Here is a 25,072-nt window from a genome sequence, read left to right as displayed (position 1 = left end):
GGTAAAATAAGGCAGTTAAAAGCACCAGCAAAGTTTTAAATAATTTTACCAATAAATTTGGCAATAAGATTAGACAATGAAGCTACCTTTTTTAAAAGAAGGCATAAAAGGGAGCTTCAGGTATTGCTTGTGCTTCCATGCTGGCAGCTTGCATATCAGTTCCATTGCATATCTCCTTTTCCAAGAAACTGTTCTCAGCAACTGATATTCATTTATATCACAGCTACTTCATGTTTTGTAGTTTGATAAGGGGGAAAAATGCACAAGAGTGTGTTTTAATCAAAGTAAGCAATACATTTATTTGAACTTCAGTAGAGATGAACCACTAAGTTTTGGAATAAAAAAATACTGGAAAAGTACTACAGCTTGAATGAATATAAAAACATTAGCAGAAAGAAAACAATTTAAATGGTAAAAAATTAACCTTTAAGTCTGAGACACTTGAATAGGTTGTTTAAGTCCTCCCAACATGTGCTAACATCTGCTAAGTTGGCAAAACACAAACCTCTTACAAAACGAAAACAGCTACTTCTGTTATGTGAACTGCATAAAACTGTCCAATCTTAAAAAAGGCTGTATAGTTTGTCTTGAAATATACAGACCTTGCAGTACATGACAAAAGCATTTATTGACCCAGCCTTGCTTCATGAAGCTGTGCTTGGGCAGAAATATATCAGTTAGTAAGATGAAGCCTCTATAAAAATGAAATGCACACAGCAAGACTTGGACTTATTTAACAAGCTATGTTTACAGTATAATTCTACCTGTCCATGTCAGCTTCCCTTCCCACCCGCCTCCCGCAACTATATTTCTTTAGGCTAGTCCATCTCTAACTTCCAGATACACTGTACATACATTTAGCAAAGAGCATACCTAAAAATTCTTGCAGCGGTATGGTCAGTACACAGTTTCAGAAGATTACACAGAAGCCTTAATTTTTCTGAGGATAGCAACTATTACCAAGAACCATTAGCTTTCGAATATTGTGAGAAGCTTGTTAAAAAGGAGAGTAGCCTTCTTCTTTTTGGTACTCGTCCCAGAACGCAAAACACAATGGAAATTCAGCACAAGGGGATCTTAGTGTTCTAGATAAGATTGCTTGAGAACAGCGTCCCGATTACGTGGACTTGGGTCATCCCTAGCTATTACACGCTGCCCTGTATAAAGATTACTACTATGTAAACTAAAAAGTCTTTGATACCAACAACTTAGTAGCGGCTTTTCCTGATCTAACAGTTGGTCACAGAGGTCAAGTATAATAAAGGCTGCTGCCAGTTTTGTACATGTGTCTGACTCATACATCCTTCAAGTACATGCAAGGCTCAATGGTTTCTTAAGTGTAGCTGCTCCGAATCCTTTTAAGACACAGAAGAGATTGGGTTATGAGGAGAGCCCATCTGCGTAAGAACTTTATCCAGCCACTGAAGGGGACCATGTAAGTGAATCTCAATCCAGCACGGTGTGCTTGTGACATCTTGCCGATGATACTCTGCTCCCCAGCCCTAGAAACACAGAGCGATTGTTACAACAATTCTTGCTACAGATTTAATTGCATTCTAAGAATCCAAAGACAGTAACATGGCGTCATATTGAGTAAAAGACATTATTTTTATTTTTTGCATTAAAGGAGCGCAACCATTTTCTGATCTCTGAATTTTAATCTGAAGTAGATTTAAAACCTTGCCAGATGGTCCCGATTGAAAGCCCTGAAGACATGAATCTTCCAAGTAAGTGGGGCAGCTTCTGCTGTAATGGCTTCTACTTTCAAGGGAAAACACCTGTTGATGTTTAGTCAGGCAGTGCTGCTCTCTCAATTCTTTATACTATTTTCCCCCCCATACACACTGCCATCTATTTTGTATCCAGTGTCTGTGCACCTTATCTCTAGAAATTCAGAGATTTTTTGGGGGGATGGATGTTAAGGTACCACTGAACAAGTCAGCCAGTCACAACATTTCTCTATTTCTCAGTGGCTGCACCCAGATTATAGAACTCTCTGCACAGGGAGCACCTACCAAGCTTCTTACTGGCCTTCCACTTAATAGGAAAGACGTTTCGGATAGGCATTAGACCCATTGGGGTGATTTCTCTCCTGTCACAAGGTATAGTTTTATTGCTTTATTACTGTTATTTATCTTTTAATATCTTTCAGTTTATCTGTTAATATCTTTCAGTTTTAAGTTTGATTAACATGAAAGACACAGTGCAATTTTAAAAAATCAAGTATTTCTTAGCTTCAGCTCTAGAGTACTTTTTTGGAGGATTTGTTGAGCAGGCTCAGCAGCAGCCCCCAAAAGATTTATGTTTTGGGCAGCATTTGCATGCACATGCCTTTGTCTGTCTAGGTTGCTATTCCCAGGCCAAGGCCTCGCGAAGGCACACTCACCTCAAAGCCTTGCTTACCTTTACAAAGCTCATGCGGATAGTGCACATCTTGGTGAGTTCGTACACAGTTTCAAAGCCATGGTTCACCGACTGAGCCAGAAGTTGAGCAAACTCTTGGTTGTTGAAAATTTTCAAACTGCAGCCACTTGGAATTTTGCAGACTGTAGTTGGGTGGAAGCCATGATGGTAATTGCAATTTCGACTTTGCACAAATATACTACTGTCACTAAGGCACTCTGCATAGACTTCACCACCGACATAATACAGGTGAACTCCTATAAGAGAGACATGATTCTGTTAGTTTTATTCTGAAGTCAAAGCACTTCAGACTGCTGCAGGTATTCAAAACAGCAATTAATGGGTATGAGTATTTTCTGGTGCTGTTGTCCAAATGAGGATCACACACCTTCCCCACAGTGATGCATGAATTTTACATACCTGGCCCAACCGCATAACTGCAGTTGTCCAAATTTATTATTCGCATGCTGTATAGGCAACATTTTTTGGACATCTGCTTTTCTGGACATCTGCACATCTAGTTTTTTCTAGTTAAAAACTAGGGGATTCAGATGAATTTGTGTCTAATGAAACCAATGGGATAGAACGACATCTGCTCAACTCTCATTAGCCAAGCAAACCAAGTACTTCTTCATTTTATCTGGTCTGAGTTTTAGCTTCTATTTAGATTGGGGTTTACTGTAGTTTTAGCAGATCTTCTTAAATATGCATATTTCTTTGCAAAATAAAAATGGTAATCTAGTAGTGTGCGTGTGATAATTTTCAAAAGCAAAATTTAAGACTAAGACATTTTACTGAACCTTTTAGTAAAAGGAAATAGGAGTTCCTATGTGCTGCATAGCTATAGGTTCCAGGCACTAATACTGATTCAACTAGAGAAATTAGGCATACTCTTCCTTATTGGTGGCTATCTGCCATCTAGTGATCTTTGACCTAAAGTGAAATTTAGCGGCTACAGCTATTTTCTCAAATTGGGCCACCAGTGTGGCATAATGGTCAGAATGTGAGACTAGTACTGGGGATATCTACTACAGGGTTCAATGGCCCCCTCAAACACTCTCTCAACCTAACTTATTTTACAGATCACTGACAGGATAAATAAGATGCCATGTGTATCACTTTGAACTTGGAGGAAGGGGAAGATATAAATGTAATTAAATAATTTGGCCATAACTAGATCCCTAGTAAGGAATAGGGCTGTTACGAGGAAAAAACATTAAAACCCTGCTGCTATTCAAACTTTTAAAAGTCCTTCAGTGCACCACCAAAAGGCATGTTCTGAATAGTTTTTAAGGCACCAGTAGTGGATAGTCCCCAACTGTGTCTTACACATACCTGGAAGAGAAAGTCATCTTTTATATAGCCAAAATACCAGTCATACCGGGGGGGGGGGGAGTATCCCTTGTTCATATCTGGCTTTGTAAAACCAAAGTCATATTCCAGCAAAACCAAGTAGGGAATTATTAATACAAATAATTGACAAACTATTTTTATTCCAAGACAATTTAAAGTATAGAAGCTATAGTCTTCACTCAAGACTGTCTCTCTCTTTTTTGTTAGAGAGAGAGAGACAAAAAGCAAATGCTTCTAGAAACACAAATTATACAGAAAACCAGAACATTGCTAAATTACTTCAGTTCTTAAAATAAAGGAGACAGCACATTGTTTTTTATATAGTTTTATATATTGGGGGTATTATGGGTTAAAACAGGTGGCATATACTGTAATACAAACACTTGTATAAAAAATAAAAATAAATTTTAAGTGATTCCTCTTTTTCTCCTATGGATCTCAGTACTATTTTACCTTGGAAACAATTTCAGATTCTGAACTGGGAAAGCAAGAGATGTCAACTTTTCTGCCCTTTGCAAAAAAGTCTTCCCCACTATTTTGCAAGCTATGTTAATTCTCCTGTAGCTGCATCAGGGAGCCCGATAGTGATTTTAACCCCTATATAAGAACCTTGTGTAGTAATAGATCCATCAGCTTAGTTGCAGCTCAAGAGGTTTATATTCCAACAAAACAATTTGGGAGAAAACTGTCTAGTTGGAAGTCGGATCGTGCGCAACCCTGTTTCTATGTGTTGTTGAAATTTCCTTGTTTGCAAGGAGATTACATTGTGTAACGCTGAATATGTTGCTTCTCAATGAAGCCTTGAGGCAAACAAATGTTGCTTGCATCCCAGCTCCTCTCTCTTTCCACTTTCAAATATGAACAAAACCCCGCAGTACCTTTGCCAATATGCCGCCTGGTGTTCTCAATGGTGGAATTCCGGTTAACATTGGAGAGCAGCCCTAGGCAAAACCTGTTTTTGTTGTTTGAAGGATCAGTGAAGCCATCGACCAACACACTTGTTGAAGAGGCATGAAATGCTTCTCCAACACGATTGTTAAGCTCATAGTAGACAATAGAGCACCAGTGTTTTGGCTCTTCATAAGCAACTGCCTGAACATCTGGAAAGGAGGAAAATCAGAAATCAGTGACACTAGAATTAATGAGTTCCTGAGCTTTAAAGTTTTATTTATTTTCAGTGTGTAGGTTTTGGCTTAAGATCACTGAAGAACCAAAAGGGGGAAAAATAATCTGGCTACGCAGCTGCTAATTAGAAGTCATTCTCCCACAATGCCCTATTATACAATACATATGAGCCACACTAGCAATTCAATCAAAGCCTCCACATAGCGAAAAGAGAAGGAGCTCTAACTGGTACTTTAACAAGCAGTGAGCAGATTCTTTTTACCACCCTGCTATACAAGTAGACTCACAAAAAACTGAGGCTGCAGTACTGATAATCTACTAATTGGTTAGGTTGAGAGTCCCTGCAGTAGAATGATTAGACTGGCTTCCCCTCAAAATGATTGTAACCAGTAAGCTTTACTTATCTCTCTGTTTGGGCAGGTGGGCTGTGTTTGTGTGGCAAATGAGCTAGAAAGGAAACTACCAGGTCTCACACAATTTACCAAACGATGTTGACTGGTCACCTAGTGGCAATCCTTTTCATCACAGCCCGCTTCAACGCTTTAGAAAACCCAGATGTGCTACCATAAACCATGCCTATTTACAATGAAGTCATTGGACAGTATGCAATTCAAAATGTATGCTTTGCACCGGGAACTATTGCTCAAAAGACTTTGCCACCTTGAGCAAATGTCCATATCATGGTGGAGTTGCACTTCCAAGTCAGGGTCTCACCCACCCTTTAGGGTCCATTCTGTCTCCTATGGCAACTCAACTGCCATGTTAAACCACTGGTTGCTGGGCTGGCATACCCTGGCCTCAGTTGTCCATCATAATGACCTCCTGGGGCACTCTATGACCATCTCAGCTGTGATCTGCTCCCTGCCTTGCAGGCCTTTTTCCACCTGGCCCAAAGTGGGCTTCACGGCCAGACTGGGATCTGAATTTGTGAACTCTCATCCTTCGTCTGACACAAACCACTGCACCACAGTGGCTTGTGGTAGCTAAGAAGGAAGAGTCAACCAATGACAGTCATAAATATAGTTTTGGCTGTAGGAAACCAATTATATGGAACTGAAGATGGCAGACTATATTCCCTGAGCTGGTGAGCCTCATATGACAACAATGAGAATTTGAGCCTTTAGTGCCATTGGCCAGTCCTGTGGAGCACCTTGCCAACAGAGATTCAGCGGCCACCTTCTGTGCCAACTCTGAAACACCTGCTGAAAACTTTTCTATTCCATCAGGCTTATGCAGGCAATTAAGAGTACATCCCTCATCATGGTCTATTGTTGTTTGTTTTTTTCATTTCTTTTTGCTTTTAACTAGTTTTTAAACTTATAATATATTGTATCCTACCACAATATAAACTGTTTTTATTTTGTTGTAAACTGCTGGTATATTTTTATGATACAGCGGTATATACTTTTTTGTAAATAAGGCTTTTCTCCATCCTGTTCACTGATTACCAAAGCTATGCAAAGAAGTGCTGATTCAAACAAGCCATGATATTTTTAATCCTTTCAAGTCATTGTACGGCAGCCTTTAATTATTAGTAAGTAGGTGCACTCTTCACAGTAAGATGCCAGCAACCATTAAGGCTGCACACAGCTTTGCCCTAGTTCTCAAACTCGGGAAGAAATCCTGCCAGCTGGCCATTCCTGCAGAATGAAATCATATCTCTCTCACACAGATTTCATACTAACTTCCTCACATTTGCCTTAAGTCATGCAGAGCAGGTGTGCTTTGTCTCTCCATTCCCAGCGTGAGCCAACAATAGGAGTTACCCAACTTCATTGACAGGATGCAGCTTGTTAAGTCAAATCTCTTAAGACTAACAAATCTTCACAAAGAACAGGCCTCTCTAAATGTCTGCAGTGAGAGTGCTTGAGCCTACGTTTACTGCCGGTGCCCTTCCTATATGCGAACTTCAGCAGACCTTTTCTGAAGGGCTATAAAACAAAGGATGTGACCGTATGTACCAGGTAGAGGTACGGGAGTAGAGAAATGAGCTCACAGAATTAAGGGAAACAGGTGTGCGTAAACAATGTAAGTGTAAAGGAAATAAGCAAGTGTAGTTTCACCCTCTAAAAAGAAAAAGAAAAACGGGAAGGGAGGGATATTAAGATCAGGGGAGGAAAAAGTTACCAGATTTAGAGGGAGCATCTGCCTCTAGTTGCTACTAGTCGTTGGGCCTGCAGCATTACTACTTCTGTGCTTGTGATTGCAACATCCTTCAGCTGTCCAGTACATACTGTTCCCTGCCTCCTGCTAAAATATCTGGCCCCAAAGCCACAGTGGGAAGGGCGTGCAGGAAACTGCCATTGTGAACACAGAAGTGGGTAACGCTGCAAGTGCTGTGATTTCTGGTAACAACACAGCTTGTAAAAATAATCTGGTTCCAGATCCAGCCATCTTGACAGTGCTCTTGGATGAAACTGCTATGATCATGGTCTAGCCAACACACAACACTACATGTGGCAGTGCCAGTGGCAGAAATTTTATGATCCTGCCACATGAACTGGAGCCAAGCTAATGAGAAGCACACTATCTATATGCATCTCTTGTGACCCAATACACAGCAGTTTGTTGTGGCCAGAATATCCAAAAAAAACCTTAAAGACTGGTTAGACACACAGCCCTCTGCTTACTGGGGCTATTCCTAAGGAATGCAAGAATGGCAGGACAAAGATACAGGACAACCGGAAAACTAATGTGTGCAGAAGGTCTACAGAGTCAGGCATAAGCAATGATAAATTTGCTTCTTTCTTTTGTCAGCAACAAGGTCTATGTGAAATGAACAGATCAGCAAAACTACCCAAAGATTTGCTTTATTGGTTGCGAGCCAGCTTTAAAACAAAATGTTAAATAACCAAGAGGTTGTCTACTCTTATTTTTCCAAGATGGCTCCAAAACTGCTGGCACAGAATGCACACTTTGGTTATCTGAGCCATCTTGCCTGCAGCTATGAGGAGGAAGAAGCAGTGCATGATTTGGTGCAAGTCTGGCTGAAACACCATTTTCCATACCTTGTTACTTGGGGAGAACACCTCCACTGACATTTACTTGCTATTATGCCAGACTCTTAGTACAGAGCATAAGCGCAGCATCATTAAATCATAAGAACCTAAGGCCACCTCTGCTGGATCAGACAATCTAGTCCAGTACCCTGTTCTCACAATGGCCAACCAGAAACCTATTGGAAGTCCATAATTCAGATATGATCATTCATAGCTTCCTATTCATAAAATGTATGCTACAACCATGTTTATACTCCACATGCCACATATATATGTTAGACCACATTTCTTATTAAAAGGGGGAGAGAAAAACCCTAAAATTTTCACCACCTCTGCTTATTTCTGGAGGAATTGAAGGTGCCATCATATTTGTGTCCATTGGCTGTGAACCATCCTGTGTCATCTGATCTTCTGGAGGCAGATAAGCAGGAGGGGGAGTATCAGCTAAATGGGAAAAATACAGGACAGATAATTTAATTTCTCTTTGTACATTAGTAGAAAGCGCTAAGACAGGTCAAGCAACAATTTCCACCTATTTATGATAACCCAATAAAACTCTTCATTCCTGTGTCTCAAGTGAGACTTGCTAGACAAAACTAAACTCTTATAAACAAGGCTAACAACGGAAACCATTATTTTCTCATCAAGGAATAATAGTTTAGAGTTTCTTTTTTAGGGAACTAGGCTTTGAAGCAGATAAAGGTAAAGTTATTCTACATGAGATAAGTGATTTTGAGGAGGTTTGTTTTTTTAATGTATGTTTATCATAGCTAGTGATTTTAGGTGCTTAATAAATATCAGTCCCGCTGGAAAAAGATTTTAGCCAACACTATTGTACTTCTGTTTTTCCTACTTTCCCAGTTCCAACAGCAATAATTCCCTATTATGGTGCTACAACAGAACTAACAGCAGCTAAAGCAGCCTTACAAATAAGCCAGTTAAAGTTGCCAACCTACTAAGAGGAACCCATATTCTCATGCTGGAAGGGAAGCCCCCCTCTTTTAAAGATGTGCAGAAATGCAGGCTATTTTTTAAAAAAATGCATTTGATCGAGTGGAATGACAGAGGAGGGACAGAACTGAGGATCAGGCTTTCCTTCCTCCACATCTAGCACAGAAACCAAATGGCAGAGGAGAATGGAGTGGCCTGTCCTTCCTCCACCAGCCCACCCACCTGCATGGAATTACTGGTGGCCTGTGGCTTTCAGGTGAGCTGTTAATGCATGACCACTTATCAAAACAAAGCATTTCAATTAGGAGATGAACCAAGTAACATTTAAGTTTACTAGCAAACAGGGGCTGCAATCCAGTACATAGCAAGATTTACACTCATGTGCTGTTGACATCAGTGATGCTAAGCCCAGTTTATTGCTGAGTGGCCAGCCAGAATCCTTAGGTTTAAGCTGTCACCAGCTATACAGTTGTTGATTGCTACACCAGGAATAGTTTGAATACTTCTTCTCTTCATCCATGTTTGGGTGTTAATTTTTTAGAAGTTTAAACACAACTGAGCAGTTCTTTAGTATCTTTTTACAACCCAAAACACACAGGAGAGATTTGGAAGAACTAACGAACAGTGAGAAAAGGCTATTTCTGTGCAACATTTAAAAGAGCAAACTTCATGCTGCTCTTTGTCTACTTGCCCTTTTGAGACACTGCAAATTCATGTCATAAGATACTTCTACCAATGTGAAGTGTGGGTTTTGTTTTATTTTTAATGGACAATTGCCTTCCCCTGGTCATTTGGATTTGATCTTCCAGCACCAATCTAGAATCCTAGTTGAACAAAGCACCTCATTGATTTGACTTCTAATCTAGAGGGCAAGTGCAGCTCCCCTCATTTTTTTACCAGATTCACAACTAACTTCAAGGTTATGCTACATCATGTTCTACAAATGAAGTTCTAGCTAGTGAAGAACTCTATGGGTCCAATTTCCAGTGAGTAATTCTCTAGCAGCACATTATGCTCTCACGATCAGCTAAGATAAATCTTTTAATGCTATCTTTATGTGGTAATTCATTAAAATCCTTGGATGCTCCGTAGTTTCAAAAACTTTTCTTTGCAGACTAGGTAAAGCCAGAGAGACATTACACGACACCTATTCACAGAGAACTGACAGGTGAAAGTTTAACACAGCCAAAGGTTCAGTGGGTAAAAATTGCAGCTATTGTCCCAATTGCACTGATCATAAAATTATGGTTTTTGACAAAAAGTATGTACAGTCATAACTCGGTTCTCGAACGGCTTAGTTGTCAAACAAATTGGCTCCCGAACACAGCAACCCCAAAAGCTAAGTGTTCCGGTTTTCAAACATTTTTCAGAAGCTGAACATCCACTGCGGCTTCCACTTGAGTGCAGGAAGCTCCTGCAGCCAATCAGAAGCTGCGTCTTGGTTTTCCAATGGTTTCGGGAGTCAAATGGACTTCCGGAACATATTAAGTTCAAGAACCAAGGTTCCACTGTAGTTTTAAGTGCCATAAAGAAACCTTTAAAGGTAAAGGGACCCCTGACCATTAGGTCCAGTCGTGACCGACTCTGGAGTTGCGATGCTCATCTCGCTTTACTGGCCGAGGGAGCCGGTGTACAGCTTCCGGGTCATGTGGCCAGCATGACTAAGCCGCTTCTGGTGAACCAGAGCAGCGCACGGAAACGCATTTACCTTCCTGCCGCAGTGGTACCTATTTATCTACTTGCACTTTGACGTGCTTTCGAACTGCTAGGTTGGCAGGAGCAGGGACCGAGCAACGGGAGCTCACCCCGTCGCGGGGATTCGAACCGCCAACCTTCTGATCGGCAAGTCCTAGGCTCTGTGGTTTAACCCACAGCGCCACCCGTGTCCCTGTAAAGAAACCTTTAAAAGCATGCAAATGTTTGCATTTTCACTGGTTGCCATGAGATACTGACCCAAGCAGAGCATGTGTCCCAACCATGCCCTTAACACTGAGAACTTACAACCAAGGCCTCTTGGAGCAAGCTTACCTGGCATCTGGAAAGGACTTCCTGGGTCCGAGCTGGCAGGTGAGTGAGGATAGGTGCCACTACTGCTTCCCGGGGAGTTTGGGTAGCTGCTGTTGGGCGAGTGAGGAAACGGATGGCTATTGGGCTGTTGGAAAGAGTCTGGGAAAGTAGCATTGTGTGGCATGTGTGGCTCGTTTTGTGGCACGCGGAATTGAGCCAGGAGACTGTGCTGTGGGTTGTATTCACTGTGTCTCGGAACAAGCACTGGAGGAAGAACTGGAAAGTTGGGGGGGGGGAGAGAGAAAGACCAAAAAATTAGTTCAAGACCATACTTACAGAACAAAGGCAAACTCTTCCATGGATGCAACCACTGCATGTGAGGTATTCACATTCTAGGAACCAACAGGGCTCAGCAAGGACACTTCATTGGATCCTGTCATTACATAACTTAAATTCATACAGTGGCACAGTGACTGCAAGTTTCCCAGAGTCGTAAACTCGGTTTTCACAGTAGCTGGAAACAAGATAATTAAAGGATTTTGCTGCGTTTTTATTTACAAAACACGGAGCAGTGTTCTGTATATTTAATGCCAACGTTTGAACCTTTTAGTGCATTTTGCTGGCTTGCTAACCACTTAATGGTTTGTAAGCCAAAACCTTGTTAACTAGGAAATTCTTCTGAAGACAATGATAGCACTACATAGGCTATGGACAGAGAACTTAAAGAGACAACAGCTGAAAGTTTATTTTTAGTATAAGCAATGGGCTAAAAGCTACGGTTTCCTACAGTTGCCAACTAGATATCTATGGGAAACTCACAGGCAGAACATGATGACAACAAACCCTCTCCCATTGTTGCTCCCTAGCAACTAGTATTAAGCAGCAGGTTCCCGAGGATCCTGAAAGTCATGTTATAGAGTGGTACCTCGGGTTAAGAACTTAAATTCGTTCTAGAGGTCTGTTCTTAACCTGAGGTTCCACTTCACCTAATGGGGCCTCCCGCTGCCGCCGTGTGATTTCTGTTCTCATCCTGAAGAAAAGTTCCTAACCTGAGGTACTATTTAAGAGTTAGCAGAGTCTGTAACCTGAAGTGTCTGTAACCTGAAGCGTCTGTAACCCGAGGTACTACTGTACATAGTAGGAGTATGCATCCGCTTCAGAGAGAATCCAAATCCAGAACCAAATAGGCCACTTTGCAGGGATTTGGGCCTTGTTTGATACAAAATGGACCTTCTCCAAAGCAGTCTGAATTGGGCTGCTCCCAAAGCTTTAAACCCAACTTAGGAAGAAGTGAGACACCAGACAGTTGAACATGGACTGTACACAGTATACTAAGCATGGTCACACTAAAAATGGTATTGGAAGAATTGGTTTCTTTTTTCTTTTTCCTAATGATCCTGAGGTAATTCACCCTTGTCACGTCTGCCGCAAACTGAGTCAATATTTTCAGTGAGCTATCCACCATGACCCTAAGATCCCTTTTCTGGTCAATCTCCATGAGCTCAGATGCCCTCAGTATATACACAAAGTTAGGATTCTCCCAGCGCCCCCACCATATGACTATATTTACATTAAGCTGCCTTTTCTCTTTTATTTGTTAAACTTTTACCCAGTCTGTCCAGTGCATTTGCATTAAACAGACTCTTCCAATACATTTGTACCTGGCATTTTACAAGTATTAAAAAAGTAAAAACACATTCCCATAAAAGAGAACAGCACAAAACTCAGAAACAGGCTAGGAGTGTCAGAACATTCTCAAATGAGGCTTCAGCATATGAAATTCACCTGCCCAGCTAGATATACAGTTGCCAGAACAGGGAAGTTTTAACAAGTGAGCAATGAAATGTGTAAGAGGGGGTAACATAGATCTTGCCGGGCGAGGTATTCCACAGTCTGGATGCAGCCACTGAGAAGGCTCTCCATATACCTTCCTCAACTATGAATGGGACACATATGGGTCTCTCTAATCTATTTTAGGTATAGATCCAGGTATCATGGCACAAAGCCATTTATTGTTTTAACAGTCATCACCAGCACTTAAAATTATGTGAAGGAAATAATTCTGCAACCAATGCAGCTACAGTGGTGCCTCGCAAGACGAAATTAATTCGTTCCGCGAGTTTTGTTGTCTTGCAATTTTTTTCGTCTTGCGAAGCACAGTGTCGGAAAAGTTTTGGAAAAGCTTCAAAAATCACCAAAGTCTTCAAAAACCTCAAAAAAGGCTACCACACCGCGTGCTATGAGTTGCTCCTCGAAGTCAAGTCGCAACTGTATTAACGGTGTTAAGAAAAAGGAAACAAACTTGCAAGACGTTTCCATCTTGCGAAGCAAGCCCATAGGGAAAATCGTGTTGCGAAGCAGCTCAAAAAACAAAAAACCCTTTCGTTTTGCAAGTTTTCCGTCTTGCGAGGCATTCGTCTTGCAAGGTACCACTGTATTACAGAATCTGTGTGGTATGGTATTGTCAGGGAACTGACATCGGAGCTAGAGGTGGAGGGGAGGCTCTCAAATGATGCTGGAGAAGGGCCCAGCAGGGAGAGAGGCAGCTCCGCAGATGGGGAAGCAAATCAGTGCAACACCAGGGATAAAGGGGGGCTGATGGGGGAATCGGCGAGAGGGCTCCAGGACTCTTCACCGGACACCAGCGGGGAGAGCACGGGTCCTCTGCTACCCACGCCCACCCTGCGCAGAAGACTTCCACGCAGAGAGAGTAGGAGGAGACTGGGTGTCAAACAACTTTTATGTTGGAAAAGATTTAAGAAACGCCCACCGACGGATTCTGCTAGTGACTGAGGCAGCCACGAAGTGAAGGGCTGCCCAGACTGAAAGGTTTAGCAAGGCAACAAAGCCTGGAGAGGCGGCAACTTACGCACGAGCAACCCATACTCATTACAGGTATCTTTGTTGAGCACCCATTGACATCCTTGCAATTAGATTCTGGACCAGCTGAAGGTTTCTGAAATCTCAAGGCAATTTCATGCAGAGGACATTATAGTAACCCACCCTGGATGCAACCAAGGCATGTGTTACTGTGGCTGGGTCCGATCTTTTCTGGAACAGACGCAGATAGTGCACCGACCTAAGCTGGGCAAAGGCATCCTTGTCTACAGTCACTACCCCCATGAGACACAATCTCCAAACATACAATCTGCCTTCTCTGAATCTTCTGTCACCTGGCTTCCTGTGAACTCCCTGCAATTTCAGCAACAGCACTATTTGGACATCTAGATGCAGAGTAGGACTGCCCCCAAACGACGAACCCCAATTTTCAAGTCTTGTCCAGAACAAGCCAAATCCCTATTCCAAGAGTCCATCTCTCAAACTGGGATCACCTCTGTCTTTTCTGAATTTTGCTTCAAGTTATTTCCCTTCATTCAGCCCATTACTGCCTATGAGACCAGGTCAGGACATTAACAGTTCCCCTGGTATCTGTTGAAAATGTTGCATCTTCTCCTGGGTTCCTGTAAGGAGACTGAGCCTAGAATAACAAATGCCTTGATTACCAGAACAAGCCATCGTTCCTCTCCTCTCTCACACATTTAAACAAAGGCATATGAAACACTAAGTTTTTTTTTTGGGGGGGGTTGTTTTGCATTTCGAGAATAGCTGGAAAGAGAATCTTCAAAGTGCTTTTAGCAATCTAAAAGTGGATACACTAGTCATTTTCTCCAAGGTTCCAGAGACACTGGATTTTCCATGAAAACGACAGACAAAGGGCAGAGGGGAAAAGAAAGTGTCACTTTTGGTACGGCGTTTCCTTAACAGCTCATGGAAACCATGTCGCTAATTTAAGACTCTCCCACATTGCGAAAGTATGTGAAAGCTGCCTATCGTGAGATTTCCCTTAATAAAAACACAATTTGCAAAACACAAGCACCGTGAAGTGTGCTCTCAGAAGCAGAGATGTGGGACCAAGAACTAATTTAGGTCCCAGAAATTGCAAGAGGCTTCAGTCTGAACCTGCTGCAACAGAAGACAAACATTCATACTTCAACCAATACACATCACTTTTAGTGCAGCTAGTAGTGAGTTAGTGGACCCCCTGGTGGGATACAAATGCTAGCAATTGAGCTGGGAAGAGTTGCCTGTCCCAGACTCTGAGGAGGATTCTATATATACCTTTTCAGACACCTTTAAAAAAGCAGCAGGTCGACTTGAGTGTGGCTTCTCCCATTTCTGCGTTAGGAAATCTTCCCACCAGTGCCATCAGTAAAAGCACAGGAGCTTCCCAGTGACCCAGGTCCCCCAAATTAACAAATTAACAAATTGAGCAAGAGGGCAAAACCCCAAGAGGTTCAGATGAAAAACCTGCCTGTAGTTGGATTGGGATAAGCACGCTTAGCTTGATCAAGTTGGACACCTCCACTGTACAAAATAAATTGCTAAAATTCAACACAGCAGGAAAGGAAGCTGATCTCAGAAGTAGCTGCCAGCCCAGAGGAAGAGGCATAATCGAAGAGACAGCTTGAGACTTTGGCTATGTTGAGCCAAGCACACCTGTTGCTGCAAAGTAACCAAGAGGCACTGATCTGTTATTTGGAGAGGTTGCAAGATACTGGAGGATACAGCTGTAGAGCATTATCACTTTCCTTTCTTGAAATGAAAAAGGAACTGATTTACAAGGAGAGCAGTTGCGTTCTGGTACTCTCTCTAGAGCAACTCTGTCGTCAGGAATGTCTGCTTTGTTCACCTAGTGATGGTTACTAACTAAAAGTTTGTGTTGCTGCACAGCAGTGTTGCCAAGCACAATAGATGTAGCCCACCTTGTCCCTACTCTCTTTCCCTCTTCTGCACTTCAGAAAGGCCTTCTTGAAAGGTGAATGTCATAGTACAGGTGATAACCACAGCGTGCATCCAATCACATTAGGCCATGGGTCAGCAAACCAAGGTCCGTGGGCCGAATCTAGATCCAGCCCGCAGACAGTCTGGGAACTGCGTGTGGATCACCAGTGCATGTGTTCTTTCCCTCTCCCTCACATGGCGGCAGCACCTCCTCCCTCCCTCCTCCTGGCTTCTCCCCGCCCTGCCTAGAGGAGGAAGGGGGCTGGGCTTTGTTGGTGCCAGCAGCAGCAGCACTCGAGTGGCCGCCATTTTAAGCAGCCTCTCTCCAGAGCCTTTTCGCGCGCCGCTCATCATCTTGCCACCGCCAGTCCCTGCCGCTTGCAAGACACAGGCAAGCAGCCACTGGGGCTCATGGTGCTCTTGCATCATTTATTTTTTTCAAAATATAGTCGGGCCCCCCACAAGCTCTGAGTGACAGTGGACTGGCCCCTTGCTGAAAAAAATTGCTGACCCCTGCATTAGGCCATAACTGTTCACATCTACACTAAAAGCAGGCAAAGGAGACATGCCTACCAATGCCTCCTAGCAGGCAAAGGAGACATGCCTACCAATGAGAAACTAGCCTGTTGCATAGTTGAGATCAAATTTGTTGCAGCCTATGTTACAGTTTCAAGACAACACTACACAGTATTAACATTAGGTCTTCCAAAACTATATAGCTTGGAGTAGCTGTAGTTCAGGATGCTATCTGAACAATCAGAATGAATTTCAGGAACCAAAATGCTTTTTCTGTGCAGCCTGAGCAGGAGCAGTGAACAACATTATAGTTAATGGTTGTAGCTTGTCTTCACTTACCCCACCCCGCTGCCCTGCTCACAGCTGCGAAGAATACTCATACTCTTACGTTATGAATGGTCAGTGTAACCATTAAGAGAAAGAGGTAGGAATAGGCCAATATATATGTGGACTGTCCCTGGATAAAGTGACTTTTCTTCATTAAGTTCTCATAGTTCTTCACCTAGCGAAAGGTTGTCATCTGAACTAGCCAGATGTTTAACTGATAATCAGTCAGTCCATCATTTGAAAAAATAAGACATAGGAGCCACCTTGCCCAAAAAATGGCAACCAGACGTTCCGTTTTGGCGACTGTAACATTGGTTTAAGGAGTTTCTAGCACTGTGTATCATTCCATCAACTGATGTAAAAAAACCCTAAAAAACCTACCCCTAAATGAATCCCACTAAAATGGCTGGGACTGGTCATCAGGGGAATGTGACTGGGAGGAGAGGGAAGCCAGGCTAGCAAGCATGTCCCTCCTTTTCGCCCCCACATGATAATAAATCACATGAGGACTGAATGCCTGGGTATGTTCTTAGTCATGGAAACCATGGAGCCACTGCTGACTCATGAATTCCACTGGCATCCACTTTAAGACACCAAGTTCAGTATCGAAGCTCATCGCTATTGCAGAAGATGATTTCAAGCATTTTAGAGGGATTCATCCAGGGCATCACATCACAAAATGTAAATATACTTTTGGTTTACATTGTACCCCTCAAGACCTAACTTTTAATGGCAATACTGCACATTATATTTGCTTGTGTGCTGGCTAAAACGTGCATACATTACAGGAAATTGGTTCAGGAAATATTTTAACAGGTTATCCCAGCACCTAAGAGTTTTACGAAAGGCTTGTTGAGACAGTTGCTGCTAACCAAGTGTGTGTATTTAAATTAAATGTGTATGCATGTGTGCCTTAAAAAAACCACAACTCATTTCACTATCTACGAAGGAGATACTAGCATGGATACTTAAGGTTGGCCTACGTGAGGCTCTCTAGATGTCCCTGAAGTGCAACTCCCTTCATCCATGACCACTGGCTATGTTGGCTGGAGTGATGGGAGTTGGAGCCCAACAGCAACTGGAGGAAAGCTTAGGGAAGGCCGTTTTAGTAATATAATAAAACTACAAATCAGACAGTGTCTCTTAAGGGGAGCCTTAATATCCTCCCCTCTTTCTATAGAGTGGGCCAAGTCCCAAGAACAACAAAAACTGAGGTCAAGACAAATTATTCATCCCAGAGGCTCTTTACAAGGAAAGTTTACAAGGAAACCAGAAGCCTGTTCTGTCTTCAATGTTTTAAAGCACATACCAGCCAAGTTTTCCAAAATGTCCAAGTTTACAGAATACACCGGATTTCAAACACACACACACACACACACACACACACACACACACCATCATCATCATCATCATCACTACTAGCTATTTACCCAGGAAAATGGACTCTCTTGGGAACAAAGGTGGGATATAAATGTAATATTAATAATATTTTTAAAAAGTAAAACCACTCTTTGCTCAGGTGTGACAAGGCATCCTCCAATTTAGGAAGGAAGAATTAGCATGGCAGATACATATACCAAGAAGATTGCCAGTTTTTTCTTTGTTCTGCTTGAAACTTACTGCCTTCCACCACCTGCCTAAACTACATGCAGAGGGGTTCCAAGCTTACACCTCAGTGTTTAAGAACTTAACCTACAGATTTATCCATGTGGTAGAATTATTGAAAAAAGCTCTGCTGCCAGTGGGAGAGGGAGGAAAAGATTTGCAACCCTACTTCCAGGACAGATAACAAGGTAAGAGAGCTACAGCTCTTAATCTGTGGTTAGATCCAATTAAAATGAATTTCAGCACATTAACAAATTAGCTAAATTGCTTGTTCTTTCTTCCTTTTGCAATTTAATCCTAAGGTCAAAAGAGTGCACTTGAGTCTTCCAAATATGACTAGAGCACACCTACGTTAGTCATTTAAATTGTTAACTTGAAAATGCAGATACAAGAGAAGCCCAGCCTGGGAGGAGTAGACTGAGTTAAGTGTAATTACTTGGAAGTTCGCTGTACTGAGGCATACAATACTTAGGATCTGTAAAAGGGAATAATTAGTTCGAAGGCAAAAGGTAGTCACTGAAGGACTGCTACCTTTGCATTGCAAAACAAAAGACTTCACAAAACACAAAGTTTCCAAGACCAGAATACACATCCTCACAGTTCCAGGAGGAGACAAACACGACCCCTTATTACATTACATTCAAAGGCATGTTTAAATATTTACCAAAAATCAGCCAGTTAGACTTAGCATAGTCTTTTAAACTACAACACTTTTGTGTACACAGGCCATGGCTTTGTATAGTCCGTTATAGCTAGCTGTTACAGACATGCCTGCGCAAGGCACTTCTTTCCGACAATTGTGCTGGAGTGTTTGCCAGATGACGACAAGCTTCCCCTATCACTTCTTCCTCCTCCCGTCTCTACATATATGCAGCAATCTTACCAGGAAGCATGCTGACAAAGCTTGGATTCTCCAAGCTTTGAATTGCCAGTTTTAAGTTACTCCTGCCCTTCAGCTGCAGTTAGCAGTCTCAGCTTTCCAAATGGCATATCACTTTTCACAGTGTTCACCCCCCCTCATACACACACACACACACACACAAAATATCTATAGTACAGTTTTCTGGAGCTCAAGTATGCAAATTGGGATACTTGGAATAATTGGGATACTCCCTGCAACTTTTATCCATAGCAATCTCTCTCCCTCCTCCAGTTTAAAGCGGAGAGAGAACCAGTTCTGGTCTATCAAAGTAATTCGCTGAACAAAAATTACACTAGCTTTCCAAATGTGAAAATAAAAAAATTCCTTCCAGTAGCACCTTAAAGACCAACTAAGTTAGTTCTTGGTATGAGCTTTCGTGTGCATGCACACTTCTTCAGACACATTTCCAAATGTGGTTATGGAAAACAGATTTACTGCGCAACCATCTACCTATTTTCTAGTAAAGGTAAAGGTACCCCTGCTTGTACGGGCCAGTCTTGACAGACTCTAGGGTTGTGCGCTCATCTCACTCTAGAGGCCGGGAGCCAGCGCTGTCCGCACACACTTCCGGGTCACGTGGCCAGCGTGACGAAGCTGCTCTGGCGAAGCGGCACCAGAGCAGCACACAGAAACGCCATTTACCTTCCCGCTATAAAGCGGTACCTATTTATCTACTTGCACTTAAGGGTGCTTTCGAACTGCTAGGTGGGCAGGAGCTGGGGCCGAATGACGGGAGCTCACCCCGCCGCGGGGATTCGAACCGCCGACCATGCGATCGGCAAGTCCTAGGCGCTGAGGTTTTACCCACAGCCCTATTTGCTACACAGCCCCAAAACAGTGCACAACTATGGAATCAGTTCTGCCCCTCTCATTCAATGTTTATAATCTCTTATAAAAACACCAGGTGTACTAAAATCTAGTGTGGAACTAGGGAAAGATTTATTCAGTTCTTGCAAGGGCAACAGATCTACTATTCTCATGAGCTTTTGAGCAGTTTTCCCCAATGTGGGACAGACAACTCAAGGCTGGCTTCCAACAAGATCCCTGCTGCACCCAGCCAGACACAGTCATCAAAGCAGCTAGTTTATTTCACTGCTTAGCAGAATGCACTGCTGAAGGTCATATGCCACTGCAAGTTTTACTTTCACTTCCTCTACCACAGGGAGCCATTACTAACCTACTGATTTTTTTAAGAGTCACATAGTATTTGTAACACAGAGATTATAGCTAAGTATATCAGTTTATTATGCCCTACAAGTACCAGAGTCTATCTTGAATACATGAGTATACTGTCTTAAGATGGTTCAATAGTATAACTAAGATAACTGAGATAGTTCCATTGGATAGAGTGTGGTGCTGATAATGGCAAGGCTGCAGGTTCGATCCCCGTAAGGGACAGCTGTATAATCCTGCATAGCAGGGGGCTGGACTAGATGATGCTCAGGGTCCCTTCCAACTCTTAGGATTCTAGGATCTACTCCCAGCAAGCTGCACATTCTATTTCAGTGTTTCCCAACCGGTGTTCCGCGGCACACTAGTGTGCCGTGAGACACCGGCTGGTGTGCCGTGGGAGGGAGGCGGGCGAGTCGGGCGGCGAGGATCCGCGTCGAGCCGGGGGCGGCTCCGCGGTGGTGGTGCCGAGCGGCGGGGCAGCGCGCGCAAAAGGGAGGAGCGCGAGACAGCGGAGGAGGAGGAGGCCGGCATGTCCGGGCAGCAGCAGCAACAGCAGCAGCAGCAACTCCCGGCGACGGCTCCTCCTCCGCCCGCTATCGCCGCCACCACCACAACAGCCGCCGCCGCCTCAGCTGCCGCCGTCCCTCAGTCCCTCGCTCTGCTGCCTCCTCCCACCCCGGCAAGGGGAAGGGAAAAAACGTTCACTTTTGTGCGTCCCTCCCGGCGTGACGCTGCACGCTGACGTCACGGGGCGGGGCTTTAATGGTGGTGTGCCGCGAGATTTTTTTCCGGTAAACAGGTGTGCCGTTGCCCAAAAACGTTTGGGAAACACTGTTCTATTTCTCTAGTTTAGCAGTCCTATAATCTTAAATCTGATTGCAGTTGAGCTGTTGGGAAAAGGCATTGCGTAAGCTAATAAAATCAAAGTATACACGAAGATACCTACCAGGACTTTCCACTCGCTTATAGTGATAGGGATTGATGCAAACTTCCTTCTGCTTTGAACCAAAGGGAAACTCACAGCATTCCAGTGGTTTAAGTTCATGATGGCTCTGCAGATCAGGCCAGCGCCACACACGGCAATAAATTACATGGGGCAGCCCTTTCCGATGGGACACCTGGAGCCTCCCATCCAGCGAACGAGGAATTGTGACACAGTTGCTGGGCTGACCTGGGCAGCTCAATGCCTTCTCCAACTCTTCCATTGCTCCTTTTTTCTTCTTCAGTTTTTTTACTAGGGCATCGACAGCTTTCTCAGCCCATTTTTCCTCTTCGTCCCCTTGCTTCCATCCTAGCAGTCTTTTAACAGCTGGGCTTGTGAAGGAGAACAAGCTCGTCACGTTCATGGTGAGTGATCAAACGCTTGAGAACAGCAAATCCTTCAAGGACTGCCCTACAACAGTCTTGGGCGAATTTATATGATTCCTTTAATCTTCCTAACCCAGAGATCTTGAAAAGTTGAAACTAACATTCCAGCTTGTCAGATGTTCTTTCTTTAGTCTTTGGGATTCCAAATGCAAGGCACCTACGAAAGGGTAAAAGTGAGAAAAGGCAAAGATCAGATCTCTTTCATACAAACAATCTGAAGAAGCACAAATACTCTACCAGAATCTAACAGACCACTGTTGGGTTATTGCAGAACTTTATGCCTGGGCAGAATTCAAACTATGGGGAAGTTGTCAGGAATTAGCATAGGAAGAGCCACTGCTTCAGCTGACTCATGAAGAAGACCAATTCCTCTTGAGAGATGAAAACTGCTTTCTGCCATCCCCTTCACGAAACCACAATTAGTCAAGGTGGCACATTTAGCCAAGTAAAGAGAGTGTAGGATGCATTTCGCATCAGATTTCAAAGTCATTAAGAAGTTGGAATTAATTAAGAGATCTTCACACAGCTGGTCAGCTGACTACAACAATACAGTACTTGGATGTGTTCTGTACTCGAGTTAGAACACCAAAATTAACAAGTCAGCATTTTCTGAGTCACCAGAAAATTTACTACATGGAAACTTTAAAATAAAAAGTTGATCAAGTTAACCACCTGCTTACAAAACCAGCAGAGACAGGATAAATTCATTTCAAATGCCTCAGAACCATTGTGTTCTTAAAGACACCTTCCAACAAAATCAAGAATTATTTCTCAAAAGGGATTTTAGCAGATATGGTTGCCATGGCGTTTGTAAATATGGTGAGACTAGAACGTTCCAAATCGGGTTTGCACACTTGGAGGAACAACCTGAAAGGGTGCTCGATTCAGCGATGACCCTCAAAGGGTTGAGCATTTCAACCTGCCTTGCCCCACCATCACATAAAGCCTGCTGCCCTGAGGACAGTGCTGGGAGGAATGTGTTGGAGGGTGGGGAATATCAGAACTGAGTGTATGTGGGACTTCCCCTATCTTTCACCAGGAATCTGTGTGAGCCTCTGTGTACCGGTCAGCGGGATGGCACAGGCAGGGCAGTGTTGCTCACTTGCCTTCTAGACACACAGTGTTGCAGCTGGTTCCCAACAGGGTGGAGAGAGGTATACAGAGCTCAGCATGGTGGCACAGCCAATCCAATGCTTCTGTCCAGCTCACATCACATGAAGCACCCCTCCCCGCAGCATCCTTTAATGGTTGGAAGACAGGTGGGCTACCTCACTGAGTTCTACTGCCTCTGCTGAAAGCATCTTTTTAAATGGTGATTCCACCCCCAGTGCTATGGCTTGAGAATTTGTTGACTTTCATTATACACACACACTTACATGCTTTCTGGCTTCTGTTGCTTTTGAGATCCAAATATAAAAAAGATAAACAAAAGATGCTACATAGGTGTTTTGAAATAAACACTCAAGCACATGTCTGCCAAGTTTCTAGTTTCCAAGAAGCCTTCTTGCTTCTGAGATTTTGCCAATACATTCCATTTTCCTTTCTGCCACTTTTAGTTTCTGCAGTGCATCATTTCCTGTATTACTCTGAGCACAAAGTGGCCTTATCAGCCAGAAGTACAAACAACAGCTAACATGAGTTTGACACCTACTCTGTACTTTCCCAAATAAATGTACCCTTCTGAGAAATAGGCTTCTGTGCTTCCAGCAACCCAGCAACTTTCCAGCCCATGAATATAAGTGTCTCTGCAAAAGGCAGGGCACTCAACATAAACCGGTAGAGTTCCTTCCCCCCAAAAATACCTTGACCCAATTCTTGTCATCACCTGGTTCTGATCCCAATTAGCATCCACTGATTTATACCTAGTGTGATAAAGCAGCTACTTTGAATATTAGGGACGTAGAGAGTCCATTCCTCTTTGGAAATTGAATTTCAATCCTTTGGTTATCATGCAACAACAATGAAGTAACTCAGTGTAAGCAGTTTTAGCACTTAAGTTATAACGACCAATTTCTCTACTTCTGTCTGGACACCAGATGCTTAAAGCTCAAGCCTACGTCCACATCAAGCACCAAGATAATATTTGGAAGCCCTGCTCTAAGCCCCCCCCCCCAATGTTCTGAGGTGAGGTGGTGGTGTGTGGGACTGGCTGGGGAAGACCTGTTTGGTTGTGGCACCCTGCTAACCGAACTCTCTCCCTCCAGACAGAATCATCAGCCACCTACCAACATAGAAATAAATGGGAATCCTCCAAGATTACTGCATCATCATTTATCGCTCGGACCCTGGGTGAAATCCAGCGTTGGACAAACAGACCTTCCCCTTCTGATCCTCCTCAAAATCTGTCTGGATCCTCTAGAGCAGATATGGGGAGGGGAACATGAGGTATTGCAGGGGTCGGCAACCTAAGGCCCATGGGCTGGATGTGGCCCAATCGTCTTCTCAATCCAGCCCACGGGTGGTCCAGGAATCAGTGTGTTTTTACATGAGTAGAATGTGTCCTTTTATTTAAAATGCATCTCTGGGTTATTTGTGGGGCATAGGAATTTTTTCATATTTTTTTTCAAAATATAGTCCGGCCCACCACATGATCTGAGGGACTCGGCTGAAAAAGGTTGCTGACCCCTGAGGTATTGCAAGGGAAAGTCAGTTCAACTCATGCACCCACACAACTGGCTATCATCCCCTCCCCCCCACAACCCCGTGTTAGAAACTCAGATATACAAGCTAATCGCCAAATGGTGCCTTAAACCTGGGTTGCAGTCACCAGTACAGACTGTCTGGTTGCTATTCCTCCCCCTCGTGAAAATAATAATAATAAATTAGAAATAAATAAATAAATAAATTCATTTGTCTACAGTTTTGTAGTTTAAAGGAGGAAAATCTCAAAGCAGTTTACAACATTTTAAAAAAAAATCAAATAAAACAATCCAGAATAAAACAGGGACAAGACTCAGATCAGCCTGCTGACTTCTTTTCTACCAGCCTATAAAGAGACTAGTAGCCAGCATGTGGGTGGCGCTGTGGTCTAAACCACAGAGCCTCTTGGGCTTTTCGATCAGAAGGTCGGCGGTTCGAATCCCCACAATGGGGTAAGCTCCCATTGCTCGGTCCCTGCTACTGCCAACCTAGCAGTTCAAAAGCATGTCAAAGTGCAAGTAGATAAATAGGTACCACTCCGGCGGGAAGGTAAACGACGTTTCTGTGTGCAGCTCTGGTTCACCAGAAGCGGCTTAGTCATGCTGGCCACATGACCCAGAAGCTGTACGCCGGCTCCCTCGGCCAGTGAAGCGAGATGAGCGCTGCAACCCCAGAGTCATCTGCGACTGGACCTAACAGTCAGAGGTCCCTTTACCTTTACTTAGCCAGCATTTCTATGCCAGATGAAGAATAGGGGAAACCGATCTGTAATAGTTTTGCCAGCTGTGGCATGAAGACTACATCCTCTCACCCAAGCACCTGCAGTGGGTTGCACATAGAGCCACAGGTACATGCACACCTTGCATACGTGAGAAATATCTATGAATTTCAGCACACTGGT

The 25,072-nt window shown here is 43.3% G+C and overlaps 1 protein-coding gene across 2 annotated transcripts; it reads right to left on the bottom strand.

The window, feature by feature from the left end:
- Positions 1 to 273: 273 nt before the first annotated feature.
- SMAD1 (SMAD family member 1) lies at positions 274 to 21,681 on the bottom strand. 2 transcript variants are annotated; one of them, XM_082237951.1, is made up of 6 exons: positions 21,110 to 21,681; positions 10,860 to 11,114; positions 8,208 to 8,324; positions 4,635 to 4,856; positions 2,404 to 2,660; positions 274 to 1,502 (listed from the first exon to the last, which is right to left on the bottom strand). In XM_082237951.1, the coding sequence occupies exons 1-6, from the start codon at positions 21,507 to 21,509 to the stop codon at positions 1,359 to 1,361; spliced, it is 1,395 nt and encodes a 464-aa protein (XP_082094077.1). In that variant the 5' UTR covers positions 21,510 to 21,681; the 3' UTR covers positions 274 to 1,358. The 2 variants fall into 2 exon arrangements, with proteins under 2 accessions (XP_082094077.1, XP_082094078.1); XM_082237952.1 differs by having other exon boundaries at positions 8,211 to 8,324; positions 21,110 to 21,680.
- Between the last annotated feature and the right edge of the window lie 3,391 nt (positions 21,682 to 25,072).

This window comes from Podarcis vaucheri, assembly GCF_965113315.1.
Source record: "Podarcis vaucheri genome assembly, chromosome: 9".
Lineage (NCBI taxonomy): Eukaryota > Metazoa > Chordata > Lepidosauria > Squamata > Lacertidae > Podarcis > Podarcis vaucheri.
This window is presented reverse-complemented; position numbering and strand designations above follow the sequence as displayed.

Coding starts and splice junctions, on each gene's coding strand:
- SMAD1 (XM_082237951.1), bottom strand. CDS start 21,509: ATGAACGTGACGAGCTTGTTCTCCTTCACAAGCCCAGCTGTTAAAAGA. Junction 11,115..21,109: donor TAAGCGAGTGGAAAGTCCTG/GTAGGTATCTTC, acceptor CCAACTTTCCAG/TTCTTCCTCCAGTGCTTGTT. Junction 4,857..8,207: donor TCCAGAAATAAGCAGAGGTG/GTGAAAATTTTA, acceptor CCTCCTTTCCAG/ATGTTCAGGCAGTTGCTTAT.